A 27,164-nucleotide genomic window follows, 5' to 3' on the forward strand; every position below is an offset into this window, starting at 1 on the left:
GTACCCTCCCTGGGCCTACCTTGGAAGCTAGATCTGCAACCGCCCTTCAGTCATGGTTGTTTCAAGATTAAAGGCCATTTCCCTGTCATTGCCAAGCCTTTTTCTTCTTGCTTTTCATCTCTCAGCATCACAGAATGTACCTGAATACTCTGAAGCTGAACATCAGCAGTGTGTCAGGAAAGAACACCCCACAATTGCTTTTGAAGGTAAGAGCTTCTATTCCTGTTTCAAGTTCCAGTAGGATGATCCATTTTGAAGTCCTTCCTGGTGTTGTTATGGATGATGGTTTAGTTGGTGCTTTTCCATACACCTGCTATCCACAGGCCAGTGCAAGTGGGCTGGTGAATCACATTCGCTTTGATGCTTTGCAGGGTTTTCACTCTGAGGTTTCATAGCAGTCACATAATTCAGGCAGCTTAGGGACTACTCGTCTAAGAACCTCCACTTCCAATTCTGCTACAGCCTCCCAGTAACCTTGTGCTGTGTTGAAACTGTGTCTCAGTTTCCTTTCTTCTAAATGGATTCAGTAGTGTTTTATATACCTCTCATGGCTGGCTGGATCCAGTTGCATAAAAAGTGAAAAGTGAGAGAGAATTTGGACTTCTCTGAATGCAGGAGAAGTAAATTGATTTAAAATTGCAGCAAGTGACTGACATTTTTTGTTGCCTTTTTTTGTGTGTGTGTGTGTGTGTTATTTATCACCTCTGCCAGTAGTTTTTCTGTCTTTCACCTGGACACTCGACAAGGTCTTAAGAATGTAAGAGGGAGCCTTTGTACCGCAGTGTCCTGCTGCACCACACAAAAATGTGGGCAATCCTTTTACTGTTCCTTTGTGACTTGGAATTACCCTTGTTCTTATCCCAGTTGGATTTTCCATGAACGTCTGTGTACCCCTAAGTTGCTGTCTGTCCAACCCGTCCATGCACCCACATGGCACTTAGCTCATGATGCTGGTATTAATATTTATTATTTCTGCATTCACCCCAGCCTTGTGCATTAAGCTCCGTATGCCAGCATCATCAGCTGCTGAATCTCCTTGCTAAAAGTGGTTTCTTCCTAAATGTTGAAATATTGATTTTGGTTCCCACTTAAGGCCTTGCAATGCGTCTCTTGTTACATTCTTTGCTAAAGGCAATTAAGTACCTTGCAGTGTGTCTCTAGTTAGTTTCTTTACTAAAGGCAATTTAGCAGTGGTTTTGTGACCTTTGAGATAGGGTTTCCAGGAAGAAAGCAGTCAAAGGCTTCCTTCCTGACCTTTCAGGGTTCTTCTGGAGAGCTTTACTCTTCTTTGGAGAGGAAGAAACTGTTCTCTCTTCATTTGGCAAGTGTAAGAGGTTTCTTGTCTGTTTTCCATTACCTGTGCTTTAAAGATTTAAATGGATTAAAGTAAATTAACAAAATCTTTAAGCCTACATGATATGGCACTGGCTCTAACCTTGCTCTGGTGGGTAAATAAACCTTGATTTTAATTGCTAAATAAGTCTGGCCGTCTGTTAAACCAGGGAGGGTGAAAGGAGAAACCCTTGTGGTTAAAAACGTGTTGGAACTCAGTTGGATATTTAAACAGATCATACAATGATGAGGATGTTATTGATAAAAAAAATGAGAAAAAGTGCGTACTCTTCCTATTAGCCAGGAGCACCAAACTTTTTTGAGTTTACAGAATACATGTTTGTGGGATCCAGCACTCAGATAAATCATTCTACAGGGAATATTAGCGTCCTGATTCCTGATTTTGAGGAATAGGTGGGCATTTTTGGCATTCAGTATGTGTACTTCTCTGCAGAAGTGATGGCTAAGTAAATACACTCATGATCTGCCAATTTGCTTTGTTTAAATCAGGCAAGATTTTTTCACTCCTCCCCTTTTACTGTTCTCATTCCCTTCCTGCCTTTAATGATAGAAGGCAAAGCCAGTTATGAGTTAATTAGAACTTCCCAATTATAGAAAAGAAAAAAGGATTGGAATTTCATACACATCAAGAAAATGCCCCAGATTATCATAAACCCAAATGATAAGCTCTTAACCCAAGTTAGAGGCATGGTTATTGGTTATCCTCAACACCTGTTTCCTCAGGACTGTTCGTGATACAGCCTAATCCTGTATTCTCTGCTGATGGAAAATACATAGAAATAAAGTTAAAGGCACCTTGTTTCCACTGCACGTGGTATTTATGTTCTGTGGAAGAGGGCTCACACCTCCAGACACATCTCAGTTTGTAGCATAATTTACCTTAAAACTGTACCCCGTTCTGACACCAGCACAAGCAGGTTTCGGCTGCAAGGGGGGGACCAGCAGGGAAATTTACTTCTAACATGCTGTTGTGGATTGCTCTGAGGATGTCTCTCCGCTTAATTGTGTGCCTTGTGGGCTTCCTGTGGGTCGCCAAATACATCGTCCCATGGATCACAACCTGCCGTACAATGGGAGCGTTGAGCCAACAACTGCAAGGGTGACCCCAGCAGCTGCTCTGCTGCTGCTCCTGCTGCCAGGGGAGAGCATTACTTGGCACCAGCAATCTTCAGTGGATGGGTGGCAATAATAAATAAGGCCCCAGACCATTCAGTCATATGGGATGCATTAATTTACTGTCGGAATGAACAGACTAACAAAACAATTTATGTCACAAAAGAGTCGAAGAGCTTCTTTTTCACAACACTGCTGTCCAGGCTTCCTATCGCAAGACAAAAGGGTTGCTGGAACATGTTTTGAGTTCTCCAGCCTTTAGTTCCCACCTTGCTTATGCTCAGCCTCTCTTTTTATTGTACTTTTCCTCCAGACTATGATATTCTTAACATCCACTCCTGGTGGAGGTCTGCTAGATAATATCCTCATCATGGAAGAATCCAAGTAAAACTCCTTTCTGTCTTCTTTTCTGAGAATTCTCGATTTTCTGTGTGTCATCTCTTGTTTACTGTAGCTCACCTGCATGAATCAATGTTCTGTTTGAGCACACATCTCTTTGTATTGCTATGGGAGGGGTAAGAAAGAGAGAATACAGCACATGACCTACCCATTTAAGCAGAAAGGAGTCTACATACGCAGAAAGGTTTTATTTTAGCTGTGTTTGGACCTGAAGACACATCTGTTGCCTTACAGAGGCCATTCCCCAAACCACCTGCCATTACTTGTGACTTTGAGAAAATGGTCTAGACAAGCCAGGGACCTAAATTCTGGTCCTAAATGTCCTTATTTTGCATGCTCAAGGTCAAAGTTTGCACTGCCAGGTGAGACGGGGGCTGGGAATGGGCTGTGGGCTGAACGGTTTGTCCTAGCAGACCACATACTGACTGAGGGGGCCAGGTTAAGAATTTGTGCTGTGAGCGCTGTCCTGTGTGTCTGTATGGCACCGAGCTAACACAGGGGTGCCCCAGTTTCTCTGGGGCTTATAAATGATGCTCACTGTACAGCTCACCAACAATAATAACATAACCGGTATGGGCTTTTCATAATTAGATTGTTCTACTCTGTGCTTATAGGAAATCTGGTTAAAGTTTGATTTCCCTTGTTAGATCAATACGAAAATGATCTTTTACTTCCCAGGAGCCTGTTTCTGGGGTCTTATTACCCGTTTGGCTGTGAGTGGGTAGCTACATTAAGGATCTTGCATGCTTGTTTATTTTTCAGTGGGTTGAGAAATTAGTGAAACAAGTCATAAATATTCTTAGTGCATCCTTCTATATTTATGCATGCATGCACACATGCATACACGTCCCATTTAAACAAACATTACATCATCCCAGCACAGCTCCAGTGTAGACTGCGCTGGTAAGCCTAAAACCAGAGAAAATGTTTCAGGTTCCTTCCAGTTATGAGCATCTTTCTAGTCTTCTCCATGTGTATCTTATAATCAAGAGATCGGTCCCTGCATTGGCAACTGGGCTAAGCCCTTGCCATGCAGATGCGTTTCTTAACACGATCGTTATTATACAGCTGCTTCTTAGACACAGAGCTGTGTTAGTCATTAAATTGTTATTCATTAAAGACTTTTGGAGCTCCCTTTGTAACATGCCCCTTGGGAAAGCCAAAAACATCTTCTGCCATGGCAATACTGTATAAGATCTGTTGTTTCAGGAGCCAGAGCCATGACTGACATGTGCATATAAGTTTGTAATGGGTGGAGAGTTCAGTTTCAGCTTGTTTACCAGGGAAGTGCTTAAAAGTTTGCAAACTCATCTGTGTTATATGAATCACTTGGATGTTCACAGCTCAACTGGAAATGAGTTGTAGACAGGTTTTCACTTGCAGTTCGTACCATTATTTATTTCTCTTTAGTTTTATCCATTAAATCACTGTGCTCAGAAAAAAAAAAAAAAAAAGGAAAAAAAAAAATTATGACAGACTCCCAGGTCCTTCTCTGTTCTGTCTGCCAGTGCTTTCTCCCCTGGGTCATGGCAGTTTGTGTAAGCCGAAAGAATATCATTTGTGCTCCCCTGCTTTAGTAATTGCAGCCTTTCTTTGTCCCCAGAAACACCTCAGGTAATCCCATGCTGAAGCATAGGAGAGAGGTGCACTTGGTTAAGTAGCTTATATCCCAGATCTTCTCAGGACTGCAAATCTCAGCTTGGCAGCCTGTATCATCACTGCTGGTGTGAGTTCTGGGCATGCAGCATTTGGCCATTGTCTGCTTCTCCATCTCTGCTAAATGCAGGCAAATTGTTCTGTCTGTTGCCTCAGGTTTTTAAAATGTATTAGTTTGAGAGTGCTTAAATCTGGGATTTCAGTTCAGACCAACTGTAATTATTGCCTCTTACCAGATGAATGTGATTCAGGTTGCTTGAATGTTGCTTGCTATATATTTTCTCAATATTTTCGTTCTTTAAACAACATTTTATTGAAATGTGGCCAGCTTCAAACTCTGAGATCTGCGGGGAGCAGTTAAGTGTTTGCTTGTTGTATTGAAAGCAAAAGCTGTTTTAACTTTGTGGGCTGAAGGATAATAGGGTATGATTTATTCCTTTTGAAGGTTCCTGATGTTTTACCAAACACCCCCACTATTTTTGATTTGGTCACTAATATGTTATTCCCTTTACTGTACATTGATGGAAAGAAAAAAAAAAAATCACCACCACAAAACACTTTAGCATCTACCCGCTCCAAAAGTCAGCTAAGAAAGCCCCTTAGGAAATTCTGATAAAGATTTAAACTTTTATTGAGCAAGTGTGATTTTGAGAATCCAAACCAAAACTTTAGGTAACAGTGGATGAAGGTTGTGGGGTGAAGTCTGAGAAGTGTATCTGGCTAAACGCTAAAGGGAAGGCAAATGCATTATGGCTCTTCTAGCTCATAGCCTTGCCGCCCTTGAGTCTCCACACGAGGAGCCCAAACGTAACAAATGATGGAGTGCTGACCGGTAACTGGTGGTATCCTATGCATAAGATTGGGATGCTATAGGAAACTTGACCTTCAGTGCATTTCAGTTTAGATTTTGTTTCCATTAAGCAAGCCTAGTGGCAATTTTCTTTTTAATCTTGAAAAATGGAACTGTGGCAAATGAAGCTGATATTTTCTTCTTTAGGGTTGATTTAGAATTTGTTTAAAAATTATGACTAATAAAGCCATAAATATACAGTGGTTAGGGAAGTAATTTGCTCTCAGGCAAAACTTCTGAAAATTACACCCAACAGCTCTCAATATATTTTTCATTCCGTAATGATAATTATAACAATAATGATGCTAGTTCTTTGCCACTTCCCCATTAACGATGTCCAAGGCACTTCACAAATGAGTGCAATGAAATTTGATTGAAGAAATGATTCAGTGTGCTGCTGTTCCTTCAGGCCTCAAGGAGAAAGGGGGTCTTGGAAGAGTGCCCTTCATTCACAAAAGGCTTTAGACAGAGCGAATCACTGGCAAGCAGGAGAGAAAAGGAAGACTATGGTGGAGCTTCAGGAGGCAAAGTTTTTGGGTAACTCAAATAGAGGAGCAGGGGGAGATGAAGCATTCATGAGGTATGATAGCTCGGGTGAAGCATTCTCAGTAGCAGGACTGAGTGAGGTGGGCTCGCAGTGTGGATGAACAGAAGGTCACCAAGGTAGGAGGCATGGACCAAGGGCATGAAAACCTCTGAGCAGCAGCAGAGGAGCTTATTTATATTTTCCATTGTAAGTGAGACAAGGGGCTCCATGTGCTTGGTCCTTCCTCTGGTACAGTGGTTGAGTGCAGGCCATAGAAGCGGACTGCCTCTCTTCAGATCCCAGGCAGCACCGCTTTGGAGAAAGGAAACATTGTGGGAAGCAAAGCAAAGTGCTTATCTTCTGTGTTTCAGTGCAAACAAAAACATGCCTTACAGAGACCTCATTTGCAGTTTTAGAGTTCACTTTGTCTAGTTCCCTAACTGAATAAGCTGTGAGTCAGTGCTATGGCAGACCTTGTTTATTGAGCACGTAAGCTTCTGATGAGTATTAAAATATCCTGTTCTCTTAAAACCTTCCATGCACCTTGAAGTCAATGGGATTGTGGACTTGGAACCAAGTGTGTGCTTATGTGCTGAACAAGGCCACAGCCAAAGTGCACAGAACCGAAATATCAAGTCTATGTAATGCTGTTCCTAGGGAGCTCCCTTGGTAGCAACCTTTGGTCCAGCTGGTCAACCTGTTCGTCTAGCATGGCTGAATCAAGTGGATAAGAAATCTACTGTGTTACTGGGCTTGATATAGAATTATCTGCATGAGAATCTGTAATCTGTAATGCACAGTGGACTTGGTTACAGATTTTTGTGATCATTTCTAGCTTTGGGAGGTGCAGATAAAATCCTGAAGAAACCTTTGTGCTTTGGCCTAAAAACCCTCAGATTTTACATATCACCCCTCCTTTCCTTTTTGCTAGCACTGGGCAATCCTTAGAATGTTTTTCATGAGAGTGCTTGAGTTGCAAAATTCCGATTTGTGTTTTATACACGGGGATTGCTCTGTTTCACAGCACATTAATGAAGAGGTGCAGGTCATCAGTGAAATGTGGTCTTTGATAATCCCATACTATTATCAGACAGCTTCCAATTTAAAAACACTGATCCTTATGAGAACAGGTTCATTTCAAAACTCTTTAAGGATTTTACGGCCCCTGTTCTGATTCATTGTTGTAACTGACTCACGATGGGACCTTTGTCCACAGAAAACAGGAGCCCTCAGAGGTCCAGCTAGCTAAAATGTACAGATTATACATTTGACTTGTTATATCCAGTTCAGTCTCTGGTGAGCTGGCAAAGAGGGTCAACTTCTGTTCATCAGAACCAGACACATCTGCTTCTGTGGCAGATCTGCGTACCTGCATGTGAAACTCAAGGAGACTTCAGCCATCATTTCTCTGCCCTCTCTCAATATCCTGCCGTGAAATATTCTCAATATTCTCGCCGTGAAAACAGTTGGCTTGAATCTTGCACCATCTCTGTTGGCACAAGTGTCTGATGTAGACATACAAACGTAAGGACAGTGAAAAAAAAAATCTGCCTCCAGGTGTGGAGGAGGTGGTTTGAACGATGACTGAACGATGACAAAGGAGTGTTTTTTTCCATCAGACCGTAACGGCTGCAGGAGCCAAGATGCAGCTTGCTTTCCTGTCTGAAAAGAGGGATTATACCGATCAGAATGCCACAGGAAGCTGCAAGTGATGCATGAGCACTCACCTTATCGTTCTCAGCGAGGGAGATTGCGTGGCAGCTGCAGGGCTCGTCTCGGTAAACAATGGATCACGATACTTAAACACTCTGCACCATTCGTAAGAAAACAAGAAAGCTCAGGGGGAGCTAACAGCGGGGCTGTGTGTGGCACTGGTCAGTGTGGTTTCACAAGGTTGTGGTGGGGCACACTCCTGCTGTCTGGCTGTCCTGGGAGTACTGCTCGACTTCTGCCTGCCCTTCACCATGTGCAGATAGGTGAGAAGAACCCAAGTGAGAGAGAGAGAATGGGCCAGGAGTGGCCTCTCTGGTGGAGCAGAAGTACGGAAGAACTGCAGAAATGTGAAGAAACAGGAATGTGACTCACAGTCCTTTGATCTCCTTCCTTGAGGGACCCCCAGGACAGCATAACAGCGAAATGTCCCCTACTGGGAGTGAGCACCAGTTCGTGCTTGTTATCTGGTGTTTTCTTTATCTGGGATTGAATCCCTGGGTTCTTCCTGACAGACGAGTGTGTTTTTCCAGCTGCTCCATATTAATAATAAAAAAGTAAATAAACAAGCAGTCATAATTGTACTTTTGCAAAAATTAGGTTTGGACTATGTTCTTCTTTCTCCATATTGAAACAATTTAGCAGCACTTGTTTTGAAGAAATGATTGAAATTTAGAAAACAAGGAGTAAATATGCTCAGTATGCGCTAGCAGCAGTTAGTGCCTCCTGCACATTGCGTGCTTTACAGATAACGAGGCGTGGATGGCCTAGCCAGTATCACCAAACCTATTTAACAATTTAAAGCCATGAGACACTAAACGGTTTCATGATTTCCCCAAGACAGACAGGACTCCAGCGTTAGCGGTGTCGGGTACTTGGAACCATGCCTACATCTCCAGGTGTCGTTTCTCTCTTGGGCGAAAGACGCTCGACAGTTCAAGGTCAGTTCAAGGAGGAAGTGTAGGCAGTGAAGAGACAGCATAAAATCATCTAGATATGACGCAATTTTAAATGATATCATGACTTGGTTAATATGATCACTGTGCTTACCTGGGTCTTCGGTTCATTTCTTCCCTTCAGGGTGGTAAGAAGCAAAGCCTCCTTCCTTTACTTGATAGTTGAGAGATGGGACTGTTCTCTCGTTCATGATACCAAGAGAGAAAGTCTTACTCTTTTTTCTTCCAGTCATTTCCTATCCATGTGCTCTTGGACAGGTTGGAGAGGGCAACACTTGAGCTTCTTGGATCTCCTCGAAAGGGAATGGTTCTCTTCACTCAGCAGTCGTGGTGGCACTTACACCACTGGTGGGTTAGCTCATTGTTTCTCTCATCCTGGGAGTCCTGTAGTTGGTTGAGACAGAAAGAATTGAATGAGTGGACAGGAAATGAGGTAGAAACACAGCTGGAAGATAAAGACTGCTAGAGAAGAAAGCAGGGGTCAGAGGAGTGGTGAATGCATAGTAAGATGGGTAAACTGGGTGAAACCATGAAAATGAGACAGCTGGAAGGATATCTAAATTGGATGTGGATATTGAGGGCAGAGATAAGGAAACAGCTGGCTGTGGCATGGTGTGGGGTTGACCCATTTTATAGAAGGGAGCATACTCTGCCAGCAGCCTTTGGAGTCCTCATATATATGAGTGGAGATCAGAGATTTAGGAAGGCAATGAAGCTGGGTATTGCAGCAGTTGGGATTAGGACGTATTTAATGTACAATTAAAGATTTCAACAGCTCAGGTTAAAGAACGAGAGAATACCAGTAATGAGGTGGAGGTGGTGATGGGAAGACAAGACAGCAGGGTGATATGCATGTGTAGGAGGATTTTTGGGGTAAAGCCAGTTGGAGTTTTCTGGCCTCCTGAGTAAAGTTGAGCTCTGAGTGCTGACACATTTGTTTGCTCAGCTCTGCCCATGCATCAAAAGATTTCTCCTTCCCCAGACAATTTTGCTGAATTGTGGGGTGTTTTTCTGTTGTGGAGCCTTTTTTTCTACATCTCAGCATGGGGTAGGAGTGAAACATTTTCAAAGACTATTGCACTAACCTGTGGTGTGACCTACAACAGAGAGCTAAAATTTAAAATGAGGCTGATATTAAAATATGATTCATTGCCAGTCTAATAAAGATAATGCTGTAAGTTGTCACTAACTTATGCATCATTGGAGGTGTCCACACTTGCTGTGTTTGAGAAGACAGGTGGTAGCATGGGTAGTCATTAGCCTTCTGATCTTTGGTTGCAACCTTGCTTGCTTTGTCACCTATGGGTTCTGGTTGGTGACCCGTACAGAATGGAAGCTGCGACCTCACTCGTAGCAGGCTACAGTCTGCTTTGTGGAAAGTGCTCTGAATATTATCTGAGGATAATTGATGCAGAGGATGATCTGACTTTGCAGGCCTTGACAAGCGAATAGATTTAAGATAGTAGGTCTAATTCTGAAAAGGGATCGTTTAATCAGTGTATACCAAGAAGACAGCCTGAAACTTTCCCTTCCATTACAAAGTGATTTACATCTATGTGTTGGTCATTTGTTGGGATCCAACACTGAGAGTCCTCCAGGCTAGAGGGTAGTCTGGAAAAGATCTAAGTGGTTGTGTACTTGCAAACTGTAGTATCTACCAGTTGCTGAACATGGTTTGTCCTGTGCCAGGGCTGAAATAAATCAAAAGAAGAGAAGATTGTACAGTTACAGAAGTCATGACTGTCATCTGGCCTCCCCATGAATGCTGAAATGCTCAAGTACAGAAATTAAATATGCCATAAAGTAGTGAGCTGAGTTAAGAGAACTTTTAAGAGACCATCTTGAGTCAGTAAAGGAAGCATTCATGTGTGGTCAAGTTAACACTGCACAAAAATAGGTTTGAATGCTGCAGAACAGGTAATTTACTTATGCCCATTGAGTCTGGCAGGACCTCAATTCTGTACGTATGCTCTACCTCATTACACAAATCTTTACTGTTGAATCAGCTTATTTTTCAGGGGCTTTACATAATTCATCTGGTTCAGGTTGTATTTTCTGGAATGCAGCGCCTGGAGCTTCCTTCATGTTTAACTTCTCTGTCTTCCTCCCTTAAGGTCTTTTTATGATCTTTGAAGCTTTTCTCCCAATCCTCCCATTTTTAGCAGGAGACTCGTGTTTCTACATGATGGCACAACTAGTGGCTATACCTGGCACTAGTCATGAGGAGCTATTCCAAAAAAACTCCATGTGTGGACACCCTTAATGTGTGACTACACTGCTACACAAAAGAATGAAAAGGACTCATGTGGATGTCCCTGAATTAGCTTTCATCGAGCTAGCTCCCATGAAGATAATGACTTTGCAGCTGGCACTGAGGTATTTGTGTTGAGCTGCAAGCTCTGCCCAAAACACAGGAGAAAGACTTGGATGAGCAATTCAAGCTGAGGTTTTTGCTCATGCAGCTTCACTGGTATTCAAAGCTAGCTCAGATAGGAACACGGGTGGTTTTTATATGTGGATATATCCTTACATTGCACAAAGACTGCTTGGTCCTGTTTTGTTTAGCTTCTTTCGCTCCAGGCTAGGCAGCCCATGCTGAGAATACTCCAGAAGAGATGCTCTTGAAAAACACTGTGGTTAGCCAGGCTCCATCCACCTTGCAATGACTTTACAATTTCAAGGCACAGGTATTTAACCTCTCTGCTCTTGCGAGGTGTGTGCTGGCTGCACGGAGCTGTTGCAGCCTGCTGGAGAAGGGAGCTACAAGTGGCCTCAAGTGAGATGAAGCAGTACGTGCTGTCCTTCAGGCAGGGAAGTCTCAGCGCAGTGTTTACACACTTCTTCCCTCCAAAACACACAGCGTAAGGGTGAGGTGGGGAGCAGCTGGTTTTGAGGAGATGAAGGCTCAAGTATTACCAGGTTTACCACGTCTTTAGAAGCTGATCCAAAACCCATCAAGCTCGGTGGAAAACTGCCAATGATTTGAAGAGCCCCTGGATCAGGCCCTTAAACCCAGCTCCTACAACTCAGCACGCCAGCATATGTGCAGCTGATCCTTGTCCCGCTCCTGGGCTCTCGGGGACCTGGTGCGGAGCAGTGCGCTAGCAGGCTGCAGAGACCACCCGCCGAAATGGCAGAGGGCCTCTTTTCACCTTGTCTTCTGCACGCACGAACGCCCGAGCACAGCTGTGCCTGCAGACGCGCGTTTCCTGCGGAGCCCTGTGCTCTTGCAGCTGGACACCTGAACCACCTTGAGCTGCACTCGGGGAGCTTCAGAGGCACCGAATCAGAGGGCTGGCGCTGGGCGGTGTTGGAAGCTATTAAACTGTTGTTTGTCGGTCCTAATGTGGAGGAAGTGAGAGCAGGGATCTTTAACCCCCTGGAAATGATTAGAGATGAGGAGCACAAAGGAGGCCTTGATGAGCATTTCGCCCCTAAGCTATGTGGTTCCTAGCTTTCCGGCTCCTGCTGCCGACATGCAAAGCCAGGGCCTTGGGTTTTAATTTTTCATACTGTTTTTAAACAGATACTTTTGCAAATGTAAACATGCCCCAGCACTGAAGGTTTCCAGCCAAATTAAAGAGTCAGCACTGGAAAAATCAGCCTTCTGAGAAAGGTCAAATACAAGTAAACTCTGGAGTTCATTGGGTCCATATGTGTAAACTTCAGCTAATATGGGATAGGCCCAGGGCAGCACTTACCTTGCACAACTGAGCTTGTTTCAAAATGAAAGGCAAGAACTGTCCTTAGGGATGCCTGTGCTCTGAGCAATAGATTTGAATGTATCGAATGAAAAAAGACCCATGTCCTGGCTATGTTTCCATTCCACTTTATCCCTTCCCTCTAACAGGAAGAAAGAAGGTTTGGAAGGAGAATGTGCCATTTGGCATTAATTCTGACAACTCACATTTAGACATTGTTAGCTGAGACCATGCTGGGTTTAATAATCTCCAACTACATGCCTATAAAAGCTTAATTTTGCTATGAGGATGCATGCCTTGAAGCCTTTAATTTAATAACTGGGAAGGGTTTCTTTATAAGTTGTACCACCTGCAGTAGTAATAGAAATCAAGACACTGCCTGTTATTTCTTGGCTTGATTGACATTTCAGCCAACGTGGAAGGATTCAAGCTACCTACTGCCTTTAATTTTTTTTTTAATTATTTTTACCTGTGATTTGTCAGCGCTTGCCATTAGAAGGATGGACTGATGAGTGTACCTCTCTGAAGTGAGGAGCTTTTGCTTAGAGCAGCAGATGAAGAAATTTTCTTCCTGCCACCGCACTGTAATAGTGGGTTAGTTAGTAGGAAAAAGTTGGTACGAGAGAAAGCAAAATGACAAGAGAAATTGTGGCCTAAAAGTAGGATCCTTAAAAGGTATCATCATTATATAGCAATCCCCTAATCCCACCCCCGTCAGCCAACAGAAATACCAGGAGATCTGCAGCACATGTCAGCCAGCTAACCCACCTGAAAGGTGTTATTGTTGCCGGTTCTGCTGCTTGCCTCAGAAATGTCTCCGCACCTAAAGAGCTACGGGAAAAGAAGACAGAGCCCCATTAGTTAGGAGAATGCCAGAGGTGAAACTGCGGTGCCTCCCGGGTGCTAGTACATCATTAAGGGTCCCAGAGGAGTGTAGGAGGTGGAGATGCTTGAAGGTTAGACGGGCTGAGTTATTCCTTAACTCATGCCTTTTCGTTGAAGAGCAGAGGAGGTACACGTGTTGTGTGTGGCTACGTAGCGTGACAGGAATGTTGAGAAGAGCTGGAAGCTTCCAGCTCCAGGTGACAGGGTTTTTATCTGGTGCAGATGGAGGTCTTGTGGTCAGAGAGGCCCTGACAGTGTCAAGTCAGGTGGGACATGGGATCAGGCCCGATGGTCAGCCCAGTGCTATGGGGGCTCAGGAGGTGTATTGAAATGTGGTGGTGTCCAGGGCAAAGCCAGAAGCTACACAGCAAGGTTCTGCCTTGGGAAGCAGTGTAGGACAAGTGGTGTGAAGAGTAGGGGCTTTTATTATATGTGACTTTTTAAGGTTTTGATAATCAAAGGGCCTGATTAGCTGTCATCCATCCCTGAAAGGAGAAGGGACTTAAGACAAATATCCCTATGTCAAAGGTTTTATACCGTTTGACATCTGTAATGCTACAGAGCTTGCCAGGACACCAAAGGCCTTACAAACAATGAGATCCCTCATCAGCATTGTCCTCCTGTGGAAAAGAGAAGTTCTGTGGAAAAGAGAACTAATGCCGATACCAAGATGTTCAAACCTGCCTGCCTTCGGTGCAACTTCTCATCATGGGGGATATAAAATGACAACGGAGCATGTTTTTCCAGAGCTCTTTTGAACGAGTCTGAACTTGGCTGCGTCATTGTTATTACGAATCGCTGGGTCACGGCCTGCCTACTGATGTCCCGTTGGCATGAGGCCAGAAGATATTACCTTTCAGGTTCAAGGTTTTGAGCCTTGTGGGTCTTCTGCATCCAGACCTTGACCGATTTGGTCTCATTTGTGCCTTGCTCCCTCAAATATTTGGTATCCTCCATGTATTTGACAGACAGAATAGTTAACAGATGGAACAAGTTTCCAAGAGACGTCCTCACAGTAAAGCTGGATGGCTTTTGGAAGATACACGTTAGTCTATCCCCAGTTATTCCATGCAGCACAGGTGTAAGGTGGGAGGCTGAAATTCTGTGATCTGTGATACACACAAAGTAAAAGTTGGTAACTGTATTGAAATACTGAATTCTGTGAATGCCCTAACATCACATCTGAGAGTACCCTAAAAAACAGCGATTTAATTTTTTCTTTAAGCAGGTATATTTTTTATTAAATCAGGATTATCTGCCCTACATCTCTCAACTGATATTGTCTTAATAGATACGGCTTCTGTAAGAGTTTTGTCTCCATGAGAATAGTCAAATCTATCGCTTTGCGTTTAACCTGCCATGTTGTTAAATCCAAGCTGGTTAACAGAGCCAGCTTCAAGCTCGTTCAATTCTCAGCTACCAAGATGCCGTGATGATCCCACCTCCCCATCTTAGTTAAGGAAGGATTTGATTGACAGGGATCCCTGTCAGATGTTAGGTAAAGTGAAACCTGGCACAGAACCTAAAACCTGGAAGAGAAGGTAAAGCCTGTCCTTTGAGCAGCCAGGTCTTGAGTGTGGATCATTTCTACTCTAACCTGGTGTTCAGTCAGTTGACCCCACCTTCTCTTCATGGAGGAGGACAGCAGCTTCCCTTTGCTTAGCAGGGAAGGCCAGGCTACGGAGGTGTTAGGGCAGCCAACCTAGTCCCTTTACACCATTTAACCCTGGCACTGGAAGCGGCTCCCCAGTTTTAACTGAAGTGAAACCAAGCTGCCATTGTCTCTGAAGCCAATGCTGACACTCCATTTTGGATGTGAAAATAACTGCTGAGACAGCCCTGCATTTATGTACGGTTTTTGCACATTCTGTGGAGAATCAGAATAAATAGAAACCCTTTAAATAGATTATTAATTAACCTTCCCCTGACAGATAACTCGGTAGGAAATCCATTAGTAGATGTCTGGGTGAACTCACTGCTTCTGGAGCAGCTTTATTGTGTTGTGCTTTCTCCTTCTTGTTGCAGATCTGAAGCCCTGGGTTTCGAATTTCACCTATCCAGGTGTGCATGACTTTTCTCAGCTCGCACTGGATGCCAACAGGAACCAGCTCATTGTGGGAGCAAGGTAAAGATAATCTTTTAATTAGCTTTTTAAACTTTTTAAACCAGGGCTGCTGCTCAAGCTCTTTCCCTTCAGGTTCTGGCTTCAGAGGAGAGTGTGTTTCCAGCTTATGTGGCCAGTCTCCCCCTCAAAGAGAAAGCTATAATTTGTGTGGAGGGATTTAGACTCCTAGTATAATTGCAAAGAAGAGAAAATTACTAGAATTAAAAAAAAAAAAGAAAAGATGCAATCAAAATGACTGGTTAATGAAGCAGAGTGCTGGCATCTCCCTCAGTATCATGAATGTTAGAAGAGTTCTAGTAAATTATTCTGCACCATCACTCTGCCAGAACAGAATCTGGCTTTTTGGTGTATTTGCCACGGGCACGCTTTCTGTCTATATTAAGTTCATCTACATGCCTTTGTATAAGCTGCAGTGAGACTTTGGCAGCAAGAGCGATAGCTTTCTTCTCTCTTCTTTAAGAATTCGCTTCGTAGCCTGTTCACTTCATCTCGCTGACATAGTCAAATCCCCACCTAATGCATTTTGGTGCAACTCTGTTGTTCCAACACATCGTATATAATTAGCATATATTTTCCTTTATTTTTAAACATTACTTTTATTTAGGATGCCGTAGGAGAAGGGTAAAAACACAAACACAATATAAGCATAGGCAAGCTCTAACAAATTTAGAGCTGCATTTGTAACCAGGAAAAAGAACTATGGTTCAGTGAAATAATATGTGTCAGGAGTGGTTGAATCATGAGCCCCCACAGCAACTATTTTTTATTGCATAATAAACAGATAAGACAACCCAAAAAGAAAGAGCTAAGCATGGCCTAACAAATCAGCCAGCAGCAGCAGTTTAAATATAGTATTTAGAAGCAGGTAACATTGTGGAAGCAGCCTGTGCTGTAGGTGAAAACAGGAAGAGTCTGCTTTCTTCCCACCAGTGGACAGGGAGGTGAGGAGTAGGACTGGAAGAAGTCATGGTGTGAACAAGACAAAGCAAGACGTGTTAGTGGAAGGAGAGTCTTTCTGCTCCAAAGAGACAACTGAAGTATTTAACATGCATTTTCTGTGTTTGTGCACTAAATACTAAAACTTCACTGTCTCACAGAGTTTAAATTGCCAGAGGCCCTCCTGCTTTTCATACAGAAACATTTTGCTCTTCAAGCTGCAGCTTTACCTGCGCTGGAATTTTTAACCAGCCATTATTAATATTTATTACTTCAGAACGGCGTTGCTTTGGGGACAGCCGTGAACGGTGCCTTCTGCCAGGCGTTGTACAAACACAGGCCCGTCGCCCTGAGGAATTCACGGTTTACATAATTCAGCTGCACAGCAGGTTTCCTCCTTGCTGTGGGTGACACGCTTCACCCCTGCTCGAACGCTCGCGACACATCCTGGAGGGAAGCTCTGTCTCCACAAGAGTTTGTACAAGTGCGGTTAGACACGAGGCTACAGTATCATTACAAACAGCAGAATGACAGCAAATTTGGCTTCCTGCTGGAAGCACAATATAGTGCGGCGGGTTACTCCAGGCGGAACCAGTGACAAGTATTTATAGAATTTGCTTGGAGAAGTCAGTTTTCATGAGGTACGACCAGCCTGACTGGGAGACTCTCCAAGTTTGATGGTGCCACACGGCTCTGCCAAGCAAGTCTTGATAGAGTTAACGGAGGTGCAGTTTCCCAGGGTGCTTTTTTTTTTCCTGAGTGTGGGGTAGGTGGGGAGTATGGATCCCTTTCCCTCCTCACCATCTCATTATGTGACATGAGGTGCACGAACATGGGGTGCAGGCAGGGTCCTTGTTCTGCACAGTACCGCAGGTCCTTGGGTGAGCTGGGCTCCTGGAGCTGTGCCAGAGAAATGGGAATGGGAAGTAAAGGCTTTTCTGTTCCCTCCCTCCCTGATAAATCTCCACCTTGTTCTGGACTATTTTTAGGGGTGATTTTTTGAGTCATTAGTTGCTCGTGCACCATCTGCCTGAATTTGCAAATGAAACAATACCTCAAAGAGATAGGAGCTGTCTCTATCCATCTCAACAGGGTGTAATTTATGAAACCTAAATTTAAATGTTAACCATGTTTAAATGTGCTACTGTAGATCATATTAGTAGTAACACCAGCTATTCTGGGGTTGTGGAAAGGAGTTTGGGATCAGGGTGGAGTTTATAAGTACTCCCACTTCTCAATTTCCTGGTTAACATCATTCTCTTAGATGATAGCGTTATAAATTATTTCAGACTAGCTCTTTCTGTCTCTATTTAAAAGCCGTATGACCTCACCACAGCAACTCTTAGCTTAGTTCATCCTGCATTTCCAAGCTTCACAGAAAATGCTTCCTGGAAGAAAAGAAGATCCTGGGGCTCACAAAGGTTTTTGGTTTGGGGAATTGGACACAGCGTGACTGAAACTGTAAGGGGTATTGAGGGCACACTGTGCAGGCAGGGAGCTGGAATAACATGAGCCTCAGATTTTTAAGCTTTATCGCTACCTGAGAGCCCTCCCTGAATGACTGGTGCTGTCTGAGTGCTAACCAGAGGAGTTTGATAACTCCACTGCACCAAACACCTGCCAAGTCAAAATCCCAGAAACAAAAGAATTAGTTTCAAAAGCCCACCATGGTTTCTAAGCAACGTATTTACTTGTCACATCATTTGTAAAATCCAAACACTTGCAAGTAAGGATATGAATAGTTTAGAACATTGTAAATCTCACACTGCCCATATTATGAGCCACATTTCATTAAGTATAAAAACACACATTTCAAAAATTCATAACCTTCATTTTGACTCATAGCTTGCATGTTTTGTTTTTGTTTAAAATGTAGTGTTAGTATTTTAATGTACTGTTTTTCTTCTCTGAATGAGTGATTGTTTTGAAATATTTGCTGCTTTTTTCAGCTCTTGAGCTTATGTGATTACTATTTGAGCTTATTTTAATGGGAAGAAAAACAATTTTCTAGACCTCATTATTACTGAGAAAAAAATTGAAAATATGATCTGAACAGCTCAAAAAACAAGACATATAAATCCCCTGTACATTAAAAAAATGATCATTTGGGGAACTCGAATCCTGCTTTTTCTGTGCTAGCTATCTGCAATGCCACTTTGTCCAATTGTCCTGCTTTTTTTGCAAAACACTTTCTTCTTTTCATCAAGAATAAGCCTTGAATTTTTCAGACCTGAGAAACCTTCCAAGGCAAAGCCAATAAAGGAGCTGAAATGGAAACTGATTGCAGCCTTGACTATGTAGAAACTTCCATCCCTCTCTAATGGCACGATCAGGAATGCTTATTGTCTTTACTTTCAATCTTTTTCCCATTATTAGATTTCAAATTTAACTCTGTTATACTGCATTCCCAGTGAGCAATTTGCTTTTATTAACTGAGGGTCTATTCGCTCTACCTAAACATCTGAAATCAAAGATTAATGGTGAGGAAATGGGTGGCAGTTTCTCGCAGATTAGTGTCACATAATGAGCTATAGTTTTGAATTATAGACACGAGTTGTATATATGCTGCCACAGCAGAAGAGCCACAGAAGAGATAATTCTGGTACCAGAACAAAGGCTGGGAGACTGGGACACTGCTCTTTTGTCAGCAGTACAGCTGCTGAATGGACTGGGAAGAACGGCTTGAATGAGCTGCTCTGCAATAAATGGTTTAACAAAGGAGATCGGCTGAATTTCCTAACTCGATGGGCAAGCAAAAGAGACCCGTGTTAAAAAGCGGTGACTTAAGAGATGCAACTGTTTGAACTGAGGGTGTCTGCTTGCCGTAGCTCACGGTCAGACCTCGATGCTGTCAGCAGCAGCCAGGTTGTGGCCCCTTTCCCCCGTCCTTCTTCCCTGCCTTGTCTGTAGCAGAGGCAGGCTGGCTTTCTCTGCTCCCCATGGCAGCGATTTCACCTGCGTGCTGGAGAAGCGGTGCTGTGCTCTCTCACCTTTGCTATAGGCAGGGTGCCCTAACCCAGGGGAGGATGGGTTTCGTGTAGCAGTGACATCCCACCACTCCACCTGCGACCCCTAAGTGGCTGGGCAGAGGTGGGAGCCAATAAAAAAATGTTGATATGGAAGACCCTGCTTGGAGTCCAGCCGAAAAGCGTGCTTCACCAGAGCTCCCTGGCCAGGAGAACATAAAAGATTCAAAGGAACGTGGTCGAGACACCATGTGACAATCTGGCACGCCAGCAAGCTGAAAGGAAACAGCTTGGACAACAGGAGGACGGTACCCAAACAAATGGCAGCACAGGGAGTGGCTGGGAAACCCTGGGGGAAACATTTGACTTCTCCCAGAAGGAAGCCGCGGGGGTGTCAGCTCGGGGCAGCAGCCTGCTGGGGCTGCGGATGTGAGAGGCATGGCTATGAGGGCTGGCCGCTCGCAGAGAGTGGAGGTGTTGCCGTAGAAAAGCAGCCGGAGAGCGTCACGACCAGAAGTCCTCGTAGTTGTGCCTGCCAAGAGGGCTGTCAGCTCCATCAGGCGACGGGAAAGGATTATCTCTCGGGGTTGTTGCACGGGGAGCTGAAGCTCAGGAGCCCTTGTCACAAATGGCCATGACCAAGAATGTCCTGGAGGCAGAGGGCAGCGAGCAAATGCCGCATCAAGGGACTCAGAGCTGGCATGTGAAGTGCACGTCATTGTGGGCTGCTGGACTTTTCTGCATCAAAGCTACCAAGCTGCTAGGGATGCAAGTCTGGATGCTTTAGCAGGGGGTGATTTTCATACTTGTTTTAGACCTGAGCTGAATGTGCCTGTTAATGTCAAGTAGGTAGGCGTGAGAAAGGAGGTAGGGTTAGTCTGGGGAGCAGAGAAGGCGCTATAGCACTTACAAAGGTGGTTACAGATCAGGTCAAAAGTTCTGCCTCTAACTGTGGCTGTGAAACACAGTGTTGGAAGGATCGCTTTTGGCTTTGAACAGGAGGCCTTAGGGGGAGCACAGCAGCCTGGGAGCACCCCTTCCTGGCTGGTCTTGTTCCTGACTGCATGAACACAAAACACCTCTGGATCACACCGGCTCAGGAGCTGAAGGCTGAATGGAAGGACTGATATCCCAAAAGAGTTGCTTCAAGTTGCAGCTTGCAGAAATATGGCAAATTGTAAATATAGTCTAAGATCCTCGACCAGCAGGATTGGCATCCTGAGTTTATTGAAACTCTCCGGTGTATGATAGATTAGTCTGTCAGACACCAGCTTTCATGCAGATTTCTGGCTGAACACAGGCTCTTTCCTGCCTGCTTGGCAGAAAGCTCTAGAGCGCTGCAGTAAAACTCTCAAAACCTGCGTCGCTTGGAAAATATCGCTCTTACCCTTGGGCACCTTCAATCCTACCCAGATCTGGACTGCCACTGAAGCCTGAAGAGAGCAAATCTCAGCAGATTGTGCTGCCTGGGCAAAAGGCAGCGTGCACACCAGGAGGCTGAGCGGCAGAAGGCAGGGCAGAGTGGGTCTGCAGTTCTGGAGCATCAGCGTTGGGCTAAACTTTATCAACAACACTTCCTACTGCCAAACAATCAGGGCTTCTGTGAGGTGGAAAAGCACTAATAATTTCACACCGTAGGTGGGAATCCAAGGCCCAGAGGGATTAAGAGCAAGCCTGCCCTGTGAAAAACACTGTGATATTGAGACATGTGAGTTTATAGTAGATCTGAGAGGGAGTGCAGGCTGCTCTTCGACCGAAGTCTGCACAACCGCAGAGGTCTCTGTGCTGTTCTGCTTAGCTAGTGTGGACGTAGCCAAAGTTTTCTGATGGATTTACAGAAAATTTGTGCCAGAGTTTGGATTTGGACCATTTACTGTCGTGTTTCTACCTGGCAGTAGCAAGTACCTGGCACATGCCCTCAGCCTTGCATCTCCGAAGAAGACGTAAGTCTTACAAAAATGCTCCAGGAGAGCTTCAGCACAGCTGGAGAAGTCCAGTCTCATATAGCGTGGAGAGAATATCATGCAAACAAGTTAACATTGGGCACAATCACATGGGCATGGCCAAAGGTTCAATAGACCACAGGCGTGTCCTGTTACATCCAGGAATGAAGTGCCATTCTCCATTGACTGCAGAATTTGACTCGATAGCTTTTCTGAGACAATATGACCAAGATGAGCTCCTGCCATGTTCTGATGGCTCCCATTAGTATCACGCTGTCTTACGTCAGCTTTACCCCCTAACAAGTCACGTTTGGCTGAGAAATTACCTTGCCAGTTGAGGTATTAATGAGGACGTGAGCAAGCAAAGACCATGATAATGTTTTTGATTATATCCAGATTGCAGGAGGGTAGCTGAGAGGGCTGCTATGAAGAAACCAAAAAAAAACCAAATGCCAGCCTTTCTCACTCTGATTCTTCCTATCAGACAAAGTTAAAGTTGCATCCTTGTATCAGGGGGTGAAGGGAGGCAGGTAACATGGTGGTGTGAGAAAAAAAAGGGGAAATCAGTCTGTGAAATTAACAGATACTTTCAAAGGACCATTGATGTCTTTTGAAGAAATTGCCTGACCTGCATGAGAAAGAATACAGCGAAGGTGAGAAACCTGTGATTAGACATTACAGCTAGTTAAATCCATAATTGGGGGTGCACAGTGTCTTTGTGCAGAGAATAAAAATGTGATTTAAAGTGCGGGTTTTAACCTCTCTGGTTGAGCCTGGGATAGTTCAGAGGGAGATTTTCCTCTCTAATATCGTGCCAGAGGAGGTCAGTTCAGCTCTTGTGTAAGTGTGGAGGGGTGAAGCCCCACTGGGGTGTGTGGCTCTTTCTTACCTATGGAATTTGCTTTCCTCTGCTGGTCTGCAGGCTGTCTGAATTTGCCATACCCCAAATCTGTGCTGTCCCTGGCTTACCCCTTGGGAAGGAGGGAAAAGGTGTGGACAGGCAAGAATGAAAGGATAATTTTCATAGCTTATGGGATTCTGGGAACTTTGGAACCTAGTTCAAATTTTGTTCAAAGTGTAAGTTTTTTTCTTGGTTAAAACTTGTACATTTGCTTGAGAACACAACATGAACTTTAATTTACTCAAAATAAATCCATCAGATAAAATGCCACACTGCAGCGCTGCCAGGTTGCTGGGCCTGGCCAATGCACAGGAGAAGTTGCAGCTGCAAGAGAACAAGGAGACGGCTTTGTTCCTGGCGTCGTACCTGGAGGAGAGGTGACAGCAGCCTCTTGGGTCTGTCGTCTTTGTCAGCAGAGCAAACAATTGGTCCTGCGAATAACCTGGTTCCACACAGCCACAGCCACGAAAGGCAATCCTGGTGCAGTGCAGGCTGGCGGGAAGCATCCCGTCGCAGGCCTGACACACAAAGTATCTCATATTGCAGATAAAATGAGAATTGGTGGTACCCTATCACAAAAGCAGCCACCCACGAGAGACTCTCTTGCTTTAGTAATACGCTGAAAATAATTAAGTTTAAAGATTGCATTTGAGAGCGCGGGGTGCGAGCAAACACAAGGTCAAGATATTTTGGCAAAAGCCTCAGAGGTTTGGACCTAATGTGTTTTACAGCATCAGAGGATGGGGCTGCAGAGCCTTTTCCTTAGGCAGTACTGAAAATACTGACTTTTGCTCCGGTTAAGTTGGTGACACGTCAGTTTTGTATGGCAGGGCTTACCACAGCGACTTGCATATCGCTTTATGGCCAGATGTTTAGGTGCTAAAGCCCGCTGCTCTGTGCCACTGCAAAGGTATGAAAAACACAGCGAGAAGAAGGGATTGGTTGGCAGTAACTTCATCTCACCAGCCAACTCGATCGGTATTGCCATTTAAGTTGTGTTGAACTCATCCTGAGTTTGAGGAGAGCGTGACAGAGCTGAGCACGCTTGTCAGCCCGAGCAGGCAGGTGGGGGGCCGCCAGGGAGCATCTGAACAATGTTCAGTGCCTCAGAAGAGGAATTTCACAGTTTGGCTTAGGAAAACACACTGAAGTGATGGGCAAACAGGAGATGAAAGGTCCCCATGCAGCTCGGGGCCACCGTGAGGTGCTGTAAGTGATCTGGGACTCTGCCAGCTGGATGAGAGAGGGACAGAAGAGCTGTCAGGCGCATGTCAGGAGAGAGCTGAGGTGGCGTGTGGGATAATACGTGATGGTCTGAGAGATGGACTCACGCTTCCAGGAAAACAGGAACAAACCCACACACCAGTTTTGTAAATTTGGCTCGGGTTCCATCTCGAGGGTTTTGAAGACACTCATTTATTGAAACAGAGAGAAAAGTAACAAAAACATTTATGGAAATCAGCCTGCCTTTTACAAAATATGTTCAAACAATATTTTAAAAAATCCCCTTCCCAGTTCTCCAAAGCATGCGAACGCTGCTCCCCTCCAGACCAGAGCTGGTTCAAGGTGCCTGGGAGCACACGACAACGTGCTGCCCCACGGAGCGGGACTCCATGGGGCAAGGCTGTGCCTCTTCCTCTCCCACCACGGGGCAGAGGAGGGCCAGGGACAGCCGAGCCCGGCTTGCTGCCCCCGCGAGCCGTGTGAGGGGGGACACGGCTGCAGCTCAAGGGCTGAACCCTTCCTGCGATCCCCCCAGCAGCAGCAACAGCCCAGATTTCTGAGGATCGGTGTTGGTCAAGTGTGCCACAGCCGTCCTGTTGTCCTGCATGGTCTGCGGCCGCACGCATCTGCCTCTTCTGGCTCCTCCAAGAGCTGGCACAGCATTGAGACTGCACACGTCTGCGTCATGCACCCGGTGCTGCTACAGCTGGTGGTAGCTCTCCTCCACCGACTGGAATTTGGGGGATTTGATTTTCATCCTTGTTTCTACTGAGAAGTACGAAATGGGCCTCGTGTGCAAACACAGTGGCAACGCAGACACGGTAGCTGTGACCCTAGCTTAATTTGGAAGCTGCTTAATCAGAATGATATGCTGCTTGCATAAGGAGCCTCTTGTAAGAGGATGCTCCTCTAGCTCCGGCTAGATTTATCACGGAGAAATGTTGCTTTGGGGAAAGCAATTGCTCATACAGCAACTGCATCATATTACCGCGTGCCATTTAGTATGGTTCTCTGTTGAACATCTATTGATTTTTAAGAAAGAATGATAGACCGGACAAGTTTTTCTTCAATAGAAACAAAATTACTGGTGAATAGGGATCCAGCCTGCGAGAAATGCTGGCTCACCACCTTTTCCCCAGCAGGTGTATGCGAGGTCCCTCAAATGAATCCCTCAAGCAGCATTTGCAAAGGGATAGTCAGGTCACACTGGGGCAGGCACTTAATTAACTCCTTCTGAGAGCAAAGGCCAGATCCTCCTGCAGGGGCAGGGTTTCTTGGGATGGCTGGCTGTTTCAGAGGTGTGGATAACCATCTGAAAAGTTCAGCCACAGCTGGACCTGCGTAGAGGCGCTGGGCGGTAATCTAGCGTGAGATTTGGTAGCCAAGAGCCCTGGGCTCTGCTCTCGATTCTATCGCTGCCTTGCTGTGTTCTTTGGAGAAGGTCACTTAACCTTTCTCTGGCTCATTTTCTCCATTAGTATAAGGGGGGGATGATACTAACCAGCTCGCAGGGAGTCCTGAAGCATGACTAAGCTGTGTTTGTCGTGTACTGTGCAAGTGCAAAGTACGTCTGAGGCCTCCAGGAGCAAAGATGGGAAGAGCTGACAGGAGCTGCTGGCTCCCTGCCCGAGGTTCAGCCCCAGAACTCGGCTCCCAGGGGTACCGGGAGGGAGCACGAGGTTTGTCACATGCATAATTCTGGGTCTTGTTTCGCATTGCCCAAAGGACCCTGCTCTGTTAATTATTTTTCTTATTATCTACGCTGCGACAGTTGAATCCCTCCTGCAGACCTGGCACCTGGTTGCAGCCCAATCGTGGGGAATCCCTTCCCGGAGCACCAGAGCACACCTGAAATCTCCAGTAGCTCACCTGGGCTGTGCTGGGTGCCTTTCAGTGCAGTAATAGCCCCAGAGGAGGAGAGTGACTCTTCACTCAGTCCCCTTTAGCTTTGTCTAAAAGCATTTTTTTAGCATGATCGAACATTGTCAGCTTCTGTGGGCTTTGTTTCCACTTGCAGGACAAGTGTGTGCGTGCAAAGAGAGGGGGCTTAAGACAACCTGGGCTGTAAGGAGGGAGGGGCAAGCTTCTCACATCTGCTTTAAGTGCTGGAAAGCAGCAACGTGCAAGTGGGTGGGCATAAATTTAGGTGATGCAGACCAGCTGAGATAAGGTAACGTACTGTTGGGCTCTTGTGCTCATGTCAGGGTCCTGAGAGGTGCAGGTGGTGGCCAGCATTAGGGAGCTCGTGGCTCCAGAGTTGCTGGCAGGGGTTGTTCTGAAGCACAGGGGGTTATCTTACCTGCTTGGTGAACGTGGAGGGGGGCAGCGGTGGGAAACGTGAACAAACCTTGCTGATTTTAATACAAATAATAATCTGAAGCTAGAGTAACCTTTCATTTACACCTGTTCATTAGCTGCGGGGAAGGCCCTCCTGATCTACCACAGCTGAACTGAAAAGCATGCTCTTTTTTAATTAGAAGGAAGCATCTTTTTGTCATCAGACAGAAGCAGTGCCTGAAAAGAGGGCTCTGCTCAGCACTGGAAACAAGTCCATCTGTAGCTTGCATCTGAAGCATGTTGCAGCCCTCATCATTTCAGAACTCCTTAAAGGAAGGGTTTCAGCTTTTCCTCAAGCACTCTTTTTGTGCAGCATCCCACTGGAAAAGCCTAGTTTGTCTCGGAGCTCTGTTGCTTGCTGGTGTTGTAGACGAAGTACTTTGCCTTCACTGCAAATTGTTTCAAGGCCACGCGACATGTGAACGAGCGCAGGGGCATCGCGTTGCAAAGTTCACCCAAGGTGCGCTTGGCTGTAAGAAATAAACACTGACTAAGCAGCTTTGACTTGGGAATGTCGTGGCAAGTGGATTTAAGTGGATATATTCTTCCAGCCTTTAAAATACATCTCAGCTGCTCTCCTGCTGTTCTGGTACGTATGCTTTGTGGTACCAGGCACAGTGAGCGCTTAATCATTTTATAAGGCAGCCAAATACAAATTACAAAGCCAATTAACAAATACTTTCCTCTACAGGATTTATACTGCAGCTTGGCTCTGTCCATAGGCAGACTAGCGTAGAGGGCACTGTTTGAGAAATAAAGTACTTCAGTTTATAGCCAATTTCCAAGAGTTTAAATGGCACTTCAGCACAGGCTTAAATGCTGTGCCCCACTTTTGGGGGTAAGATATTCTCTCAAGCAGGGCACAGAGTATGGGACCAGGAGATGAGCTCCTGTTTGAGCTGCAGATATGCTCTGTGATGTTGGCTGGGTTGCTTACTCTGTGCTTTAAATTTAAATGAGAATTATGTCTCTTTTTCACTCTTCTGCATGTGTTCAGATGGCAAATTTTTCAAGTTTAGGTTGGATAGATTAGGAGGGTCTTTACACCAGCTAACATCATATACCTGAGCTGGGGGCTAACACACTCCCCTGCAGTCAGGGGCCAGTGAGAGGAGCCACTCTCCGCTTGGTGCTGTAGGCTTCTGCTGGGAATCAGCCTCCAGAGGAGCCACCACCATCCCACTCTGTGTCTAAGGCAGCAACACCATGGTCTTGGCTGAGACTTCAGGCTATCACTGATTAACATGGACATCTTCAGAAGTGCACAGATGTTATGAGTAATAAGGTTAGTAGTTGTGAGCAACAAAGTTAGTGGCAATAACAATTAGCAATGTGAGGCACCTTACAATGTATATAATAGCGTTTATCCCAGAATACTTAGAAGAGTTTAGCCTTTTGTTCTGGAGATGGCTGAAATGCAGCTGACTCTGGGATGAAAGAGAGCTTTCGTTGTAAAACTGTGGAGTGAAGGTGCGTGACCTTTCAGAACAGAGAGTAAGAGGGTTGTCCTATCCCTCCAGGTTTGCGCACCAGCTTCCTGTATGGGCGAAGGAGGTTATTAGAATAGCTGGTTGCACCAAGCA

The 27,164-nt window shown here is 45.1% G+C and overlaps 1 protein-coding gene across 9 annotated transcripts in view; it reads left to right on the plus strand.

The window, feature by feature from the left end:
* Positions 1 to 27,164, plus strand: part of SEMA5B (semaphorin 5B) — a 270,246-nt gene that overhangs the window by 132,885 nt on the left and 110,197 nt on the right. For all 9 annotated transcript variants that reach the window (XM_066999196.1, XM_048072218.2, XM_066999195.1 and 6 more), the window contains exons 4-5: positions 1 to 206; positions 15,175 to 15,274. In XM_066999196.1, the coding sequence (XP_066855297.1) occupies positions 53 to 206; positions 15,175 to 15,274 (254 nt within the window). In that variant the 5' untranslated portion in view covers positions 1 to 52. The remainder of the gene's footprint in view (positions 207 to 15,174; positions 15,275 to 27,164) is intronic.

Source organism: Anser cygnoides, chromosome 6 (assembly GCF_040182565.1).
Source record: "Anser cygnoides isolate HZ-2024a breed goose chromosome 6, Taihu_goose_T2T_genome, whole genome shotgun sequence".
Classification (NCBI taxonomy): domain Eukaryota; kingdom Metazoa; phylum Chordata; class Aves; order Anseriformes; family Anatidae; genus Anser; species Anser cygnoides.